The 8,393-nt window shown below is 34.5% G+C and overlaps 1 protein-coding gene across 1 annotated transcript; it reads left to right on the plus strand.

Annotated features, from left to right (window-relative positions):
- The first annotated feature begins 4,990 nt into the window (after nt 1-4,990).
- On the plus strand, nt 4,991-7,521 carry LOC131876179 (LEAF RUST 10 DISEASE-RESISTANCE LOCUS RECEPTOR-LIKE PROTEIN KINASE-like 2.4). The gene is made up of 3 exons (XM_059220998.1): nt 4,991-5,876; nt 6,102-6,152; nt 6,401-7,521. The coding sequence occupies exons 1-3, from the start codon at nt 4,991-4,993 to the stop codon at nt 7,519-7,521; spliced, it is 2,058 nt and encodes a 685-aa protein (XP_059076981.1).
- Nucleotides 7,522-8,393: the final 872 nt, after the last annotated feature.

Here is an 8,393-nt window from a genome sequence, read left to right on the forward strand (position 1 = left end):
CCCAAAATTCTAGGGGCAGCCCCATAAACCTAACCCACATAGGGGCTTGAGTAAAGAAGGGGCATTAAGATCTAGCAATGGCGACCACTTCTAAAGTGCCAGAGCAGTCTTCCCAATCACCCAAGGACCCCCACAAAGGATCTTAGTCATATCTTCTTTACAAGAAAAGTTGAGGGAGAAAGCTCCTTTTGGCATAGTAGTTATTTTAACCTAACCCTTAAGAACCCACTTTCTTCTAGAATACTCCCTAACAACATCAATATTTGGTCTAGGTCCCAGGAATTTACCTACCAAAGTCAGGGGCATCAAAGCAATGTTATGGTCGATCATTGGATCCGAGACTTCAATTGCAAATCTCCCTTTCTTAGGATAAAAAATGTTGCATACCTCAGGGAGAGAAGACTTCCCACATGGTTTAATATCAAACAAGGAAGACCAGGGATGAGATGTGTCCACCTGATTATGTCCCTGTCTTGTGAAATCTCTAGCCCATATTGTTCCCCTTCCACCTAGATCCAAGGGTTTGTCACCCCCTTGTGGGTCCTTGATAACTCGATCCTTGCCATCCGCTTGAGGATCTACAGTCTTAGAGACATCATGTGATCCATCCTTACCGGATGCGTCCTAGATTGTAGGGCCTGAATAGGGTTCCCGCCCAAATCAGGCTTCCAAATTTCTCTCCACATAGAGTCGATCATTGTTTTCTAAATTAATGATATAGTTAATAGGCCACTTCCTTGAAATATTTCTTGACTTCATAGCTTACAAGGAAAGACTTAGGCTATTCATAGCTTTATTTCACACCTCACAAATCAAACCCTTCCTTTTACAAAATTGCTGAAAAAGGATAGCACTTTTAAATGAAATGTAGATTGTCAAAAATACTTTGATGATTTAGAAAGTTAGTGAGTTGATCCTCCTATCTCACAACCTATCATTCCTAATAATTCTTTTCTTCTTTATATTATTGCTTCTTCCAATTCTCTTCTAACTTTATTGGGATAGAATAATAGTGCTAGTAAAGAATGTCCTTTCTTCACATAATTCACACTTTACTCAATTATGAAGTCCAATATACTGCAATTGAGAAATAATGTTTTGGTTTTGACTTTGGAACTCAAAAGTTAAGATATTATTTTCTTAATGTCAAGACACATGTTATCATTAAATTTGTTTCATTGAAGCGTCTTTTCTCCAAAAACGATCTTGTAGGACACCTAGCTAAATGGGTTATGTTGTTAATTATATTTTACATTAAGTTTATTTCTCAAAACATGATTAAAGTTGAACCTTTAATAGATCATTTAATAGTTGATCCTTTACAGTTCACTCTTCCTAATCAATAGACATTTCCTCATGATCTTCTCTTTCCTTTCGATGTGGATAATTGATGGGATTTGATCTTTGATGGATCTAGATGTCAAACTGGCTATGGTTTTTGTGTCATATTAGTACCTCATTTGGGAAAGCCAATTCCTCTATCCTATTATCCCAATTTCTTATGTATCAATAACATTACTGAACATGAAGACCTTATAAGACATTTAGGTAATATATGCTCGAAATTTAAATAATTCTTGGCCTTAGGTGATGTCAGTGAGAGGGAGTTTGCATGGTAATGACACCACATAGTGGCTAAGTCCTTGTTTTAAATCCTATAGGTAGGCTTAACTAATTCCTAATAGGTATGAAATAAGACCTATATAGACATTAATAAGTCTTTTAAGCTTATAGATAGGCATATCAAAGTCCTTTTTGTTTTGAATATTGGAAGTAAGCATTAGTATGTCGTATAGGTACATTTGTGCTCAAGTCCTACGGGCATATTGTAAATTATTCTCCTTGTAACTCTTTGACTAGGCTAATTTGAGGAGACTGCGTTCTATTATAATTTTTTATATGACCTCATAACATCACTTTTCAAATAGTAGTATTATAAAGTATGACAAGGTGAATTTCATGTAGTCTAGAACGTGTAATCCTTTAGTTGGCATATATTTTTGTCCCTACTTATTACTATCAAAGATAACCTACGTTCTTGGGGTACTTCATTTTTTCTAATAAAAATTGACATGTGATCCACTATTAACATTAAGGGGGAGTGCTAGAACTTAATGTTATTAGGGATCACATTCCTATAAAAATTATATATAACATTCTAATATAAGGTTATTAAACCTTATATATTATATTCTTTATAAGCATATCCCATTTGAAATGATTATAATCTGATTATCATTAAATTATTAATTATTTGTGAATGGGAGTTATTGAAAAGATGTGACTAGTGAAGTCACCCTTACTCCTATATTTAAGGAGGTTCCCTCTCATTTGAGAGGCGTGTGAATTGGAAGCTTTATGGTGAGGTGCATCACTATGCACAAGAGGTATTATTCACCACGTGGAAGGACTAGAGGACTATCCCCATGTTCTTATCTATTTTAGGATATACTAAATTAGTAAGTGTTTTAATAAAATGATGCTCTATATGGTTGTTTACCCAAAAGGGTTTTCCCCATATATATATTGTGTAATGTGTTGATTTATCATCCTGATTCTTAATGCATTTATTTTAGATCTTGTTTATTATGATTATTATCCTAAGATACTAATTTCTAACAATATTCCTTTTCTAGTATTTGATTTTATTGTGTGGATGCTTCTATCTCATTGATGGTTGAGTGATGATTCTAGTATGCATGTTAAGAGCAACATTCTAATTTCAATGATACTATCTCTATCTCACATTCCTAGAAGATGCCTCCTTTATACAAATTGTTGTTTTCTCCCATTACTAAATGGTTACATTTCCATATGATTTGATGATTATTTAATTACATGGTTATATATGCATATATTTTATATGATTTTAAAATGAGTACATGCTTAGATTACATTTGCTTTTTATGTAAGTTACTTTTTCTTTTCTTTTTCCCAATTCATTGTCTTATAGATACGACTAATTCTACAGGGCAAGATATCTTCTCACTTTGTTCTTGTGTAAGATATGAAAACAAAAACATATGTTTATGTAAATTAATCTTAAGCAAAGTACATACACAAAAGGTGAATGAAAATGACAATATCATGTAATAAGTTAATTATTTCTTATGAACCCAATGACAACATATTATAAGCATGTTTCACAAATATACTATAAACTTTGAGATACATGGTCATTTTAAGACTCACATGTAGTGGGGAAAAATGTAATGCTAATATTTGTATGCACATGTCATTTATCACTTAGTTTTATTCTTATTTTGAGTAGAGTGCCTAATACATACACATACTACTAGATGATGTAAATGTAATTTTGACAAAGTTGGTTTCCTTTAATAATACATTATTCTTATCTATGTCATAAATTGCAATTAGCGGCACACTTATTTTTTATTATAAAAATATTATTTTTAAATTTAAATAGTTCTTTACAACATACTACCAAGTACATTTTCAAGGTAATTTATTAGTGTGTCTTTTGTATTTTAGTGCATTCATTGTAATAATTGAAGAATCACATAAAAGAATAAAAAATCAAGATTTATTTGTGTATCACTCACATGCTAACACTTTGACTTCTTGTTCTAAACGGAATCTAGCCGCCATATTCATTTTTAGATCATTTGCATAAACAAAGTGTGTTGTTGTCTTTAGACGTGTAGTGTCACTGGAAACAGCCACCAAGGTTCAAACCCTTGTTGGGCCATTGAGCTTGCATGCCATGTGCTTTTGCTGGGCCGTTGTGCTCATGGGTTTGATCAAGTGAAGAGTGGGGATGAGGTCCACCATTTGTGGCCTCACCGGTTCATAGCTCCAGTCAAAAGTGTTTCTCGTAAAGCCAAAGGGCGTGTCTTGCCAACATCACCAGTCATGTTAAAAAATTTACCAGACATAATTATATGTGTCTTGCCAACATGATCGATCATGTTAAAAAATTTACCAGACATAATTATATGTACGTGTCTATATATATATATATAGATATAAAATAAAATAAAAATGAATAAATAATATGCTTTATCATATAATGACACGGTTTCTGATCAATATTGATACCAATATGAATGACGAAAAACCATAAGTCTTCGCCTGCAAATAGGCAGGACTGATAAATGATTGTGTTTTTTACTTGGTCATCTGTAGGATTTCTTCATTGGTTAGCAGTTGTTTAAACCATTGAGTTTATATCTATTACCATGATCACATCTAGGGTTTCTTTATTGGTTTCAAATTTTGTCGAAAAAACTACATTATCCTTGCTTGGTTATTCGTTGGTTAAAACGAACAATTGTGAAAGAGTTTTGATTTAGGCGGCCACTTGCATAAGAAAGTCTACGCAAGAAAGTTGTGGGAAATGGGAGGAGAGTGCTCATTATCTTTGTATTAAGGGATGCCCATATTTTGATTTGGGCCCTTTGAATAATTTAGAATTTGAAACGTAAAGGAATTGTGCACAGTGAAAAGGAAAACAGAAACAGTGACTTTTAAGAAGAACAGCCTCTTTACTAGATCCTCTCAGCATTAATGTACTCACATAGCTGATTGGTCCAATTGTATGGTAATGTGTATATGCGATGTCATTTTTAAGGCGGTTTCTATGTTATAATGTCTTATGCCGATTGGGAGAATACCCCAACTTTAAAGAAAGCACTGAATTCATCTCGAATCTCATTAAGTGAAGCAATACGATTAACATGAATTTTTAGTAAAGTGAAAGACATCTTTTTCATATAAGATTCCATTCGATAAATAATTTAATATCATATTACTGTTCCATACACACTCTTTAGTTTTATTAAGAATTTTTGTTCACATTGAATTTCAGCAATATAATTATTTACTGTTCAATAAAGCAATAACTCGATAATTTACAGCTGTATACCATCGCATCTGGTCAAGGACGTTTGTTCTTACAACACTATTTCTCTGTTCCTTCCTCAACTCGCTACTTCTGTCTTCCTTCTTTTCCATCTTGTATAAAGTCCGGATGAGGAATTTATGGATTGATAATTTGCAACAGATGGAGTCCTTTAGTTTTCATGGCTGTATCTATTCTCTTTGCCATTCTTCTTTGTACATGCGTTGCTGGGTTCGTTGTAGATGTCTCTTGTCGATCGTGCTTCCCTGTATTATTCTTTTTATATTTTTATTTCCTGTATTCTTAAATAACAACTCTCATTCGTATCCTTCATATCAGACCTGTTCTAGTCCTTATGCATGTAACCATTCCGTCATTAAATATCCCTTTAACGATTGCAGCCATACTACTACCAAGTGGAGGAGAAATCAAACAACTGTATTAGATTTACCTTTTATGGAGGGGTTATGTAAGGGAGATACTTATAGGGTAGTGGGAAGGATCACAAAATCATCCTATACAAACAGAACCATTCAGGTCACTTGTGATCAAAACCTTTTGGATGGTTGTCCTGCCACATTTAATGATGTTAGTTTTTTTGATAATGAATTTTATCTCTCTGATAAATACATATGGGGAACCGTTATTATATGTAATAGGGAACCTGCCTACAGCAACCTTATCCAGAGCATCGAATGTTTGGAATGCAGAAGCAGAAATGATTTATGCTACTTCGTTCCTTGGAATTTAGCAACATATTATTATCCTTCTCAATTATCCGCTGATTATAAAAGTTGTGGAGGCCAATACAGCGTTGTCATTCCCAGCAACAAAAGCTACAACATCACTCATGAAAAAAATCTCAGGGAGCTCCTCCACAAGGGATTTGAAATCAAATGGGATATCAGCGATCAGTGCTCTTCTTGTGAAACATCAGGCGGGATATGTTATCATGATTATACAATTTCAGAGTGCATTTGTCCAGACGGTCCCCATAAATACAACTGCTCTGATGGTATTCTTTATATGTCAGAATTTAATAGTCATAAGTTGAAACCTAAATTGAAGTCTTATCAAATTTTATAATCACCTAAAATAAATTGAAAGCTCGTTGAAAACTTTTAAATCAGCTTGTAATCTTATTTTGCTTAGGGCTATGAAGTTGGAAGGTAAATTAGAAATTGGGAGTAAAGCATTATTTTTGTTGAGTTCTAATAAATAATTTTCGTTTCTTTTGAAGGAAAACTTCTCGACCAGAAGAAAGGGTGGATGACCTCAAAATTTAAAGCAGGTAATGTTCAAACTATGACTTTCAAAGCCACGAGCTTCAAAAGATGATTTTGACTCTTATCATGCTCTCAAGACTTCATTTTAACGCTTGTGCTTCCAATCCCCAATTTGTGAAGCTTCAAAATGGGGGTTTGGAGAGTTCTCCTTTTTAAATTCATTGTCTCATGTAAAATTTGCTTGAATGGTCGATGGACTGCTACTTTATTCACTAGATCACCGCATTACAATTCGCTATGAACTTTTTTGCAGCTATAGGCGTTCTATCTGGTATCTTCATTATATCAACCATCATCTTGATTTACCGAAGAATTAATAGAAAGAAAAGAGAGCAGCAAGAGGAGCTGGACATTGAAGGCTTTATGGATCCTCTCGACTCCAGACCACCTTCAGTTGAGAACTTTTTACATGCAGCGATTCCGACTAGATATTCTTATCATCAGATCAAAAGATATACCAACAATTTTGCAGTAAGACTTGGCCAAGGTGGTTTTGGTACAGTTTTCAAAGGTGAGCTTCCTAATGGATGTATGGTAGGAGTTAAAATTCTTGATAAATCAAAACACAGTAGAATCCAATTCATGAATGAAGTGGTTACCATTGGAAGGATCCACCACTTGCATCTGGTGCGGCTTCTGGGTTTTTGTATCGAGGGGTCTAAAAGAGCTTTGATTTATGAGTATATGGTCAATGGTTCCCTCGAAAAATATATTCATGGGGATGATCAAACTTTATTGAATTGGAAACAGTTGTACTCCATTGCAATGGGCACAGCTCGTGGGATTGCATATCTACATGATGAATGTCGAAATAGGATATTGCACTGTGACATAAAACCCCATAATCTATTGTTGGATGCCAATTTTTCTCCAAAGGTCGCAGATTTTGGTCTGGCAAAACTAACAAATAGAGAAGAAAGCCACGTTTCTCTAACAGGTGCTAGAGGAACCCCTGGCTACGCAGCTCCAGAAGTGTGGTCCAAAACCAATGGGCCAGTGACCGACAGATCAGATGTGTATAGTTATGGTATGTTGCTGATGGAGATGGTGGGAGGAAGAAAGAATCTTGACTTAAAAGCAACAAGATCTAGCAAAGTTTCTTATCCAGAGTGGGCTTTTAAACAAGTGGAAATGGGAGAATTTCAAAAGTTGAGAGGAAAAACTATAGATGATGATGAAGAAGTTATTATAGCGAAGAAGTTGAGCATGTTAGGACTGTGGTGCATTCAGTACGACCCTTCTCAACGGCCTTCTATGAATAGAGTTGTTCAAATGTTGGAAGGAGCTGTTGATATCATCATTCCTCCTCAGCCTTTTCCTGTCGATACACCAGTCCAAATAACAGAATTTGTTGAATCATCGTCTAGCATATGATGTGTGCTCACATGTGTTGGAATAGTAATTTCTTCTATATTGTAGGAAGAACTGTCGTCTTGTAAAGTTTATATATAGTAATTCTATAAATATAATTTTCTAATTGGATTATGCATGAGTATGGATGTGGCTATTTCTTTTGATAAATCTAAGACTTCTGTTTATTGAGACCATTGTAATGCTTTATTTGTCCCCGAACTTTCAATCAAGTGATCTTTGATCATGTGATCAAGAAGCTTTTCAGATATCCAGTCTGAATGAATAAAGATTCATGTATGTTAACAATTTATATTATTGCCATTGAACAATTTCTATATTTTTCTTTTGCTTTCTTCAACGTATTCTCATTCATGACATATCATCTATACCACATTCCATATTTTAAATACTCTACGAATGTTGATCTCAACCCTCAGCATTAGTAGCCCGTCAGCTTGTTAATTTGTGTAGGAGATATAATCTATCAGGTCAGTGCTGCCAGGAACTCTTGTTTTGTAATGGTGAAACTCTGTGTCCAGAAATATTTTATGCATGATATATAAACACAGTTGGCTTATTTCAATTGTAGAGAGCAAAAATCTTCCTTTAAATTGATTAGAAAGTCTCTTTTTAGGGAAAGCATATATGGTATGTCCTAGTGACTCCCTCTGCAAATCTGGGTATATGTACATGATTCATTTACATTGACAAACAATTGCAGATTTAAACTTATTCATGAACTCGTGATAGGGATTGTAAAATCTGGCACACTATTAGCAACCCCCATGCAAATATCTGCATATAGAGGAATTAATGGAAACGCCCCTCCCTCCCCTTACGTAGGACATTTTTCTTCTAAATGAAAGCTTCCAAGCTCATCTCCAACACATGTT

Source organism: Cryptomeria japonica, chromosome 5, assembly GCF_030272615.1.
Source record: "Cryptomeria japonica chromosome 5, Sugi_1.0, whole genome shotgun sequence".
Lineage (NCBI taxonomy): Eukaryota > Viridiplantae > Streptophyta > Pinopsida > Cupressales > Cupressaceae > Cryptomeria > Cryptomeria japonica.

What these genes read in the sequence shown, in the direction of transcription:
- LOC131876179 (XM_059220998.1), top strand. Translation starts at nt 4,991, where the DNA reads ATGAGGAATTTATGGATTGATAATTTGCAACAGATGGAGTCCTTTAGT. An exon ending in TAAATACAACTGCTCTGATG is followed by an intron (nt 5,877 to 6,101) that starts GTATTCTTTATA and finishes TTTCTTTTGAAG; the next exon opens with GAAAACTTCTCGACCAGAAG. An exon ending in GACCTCAAAATTTAAAGCAG is followed by an intron (nt 6,153 to 6,400) that starts GTAATGTTCAAA and finishes ACTTTTTTGCAG; the next exon opens with CTATAGGCGTTCTATCTGGT.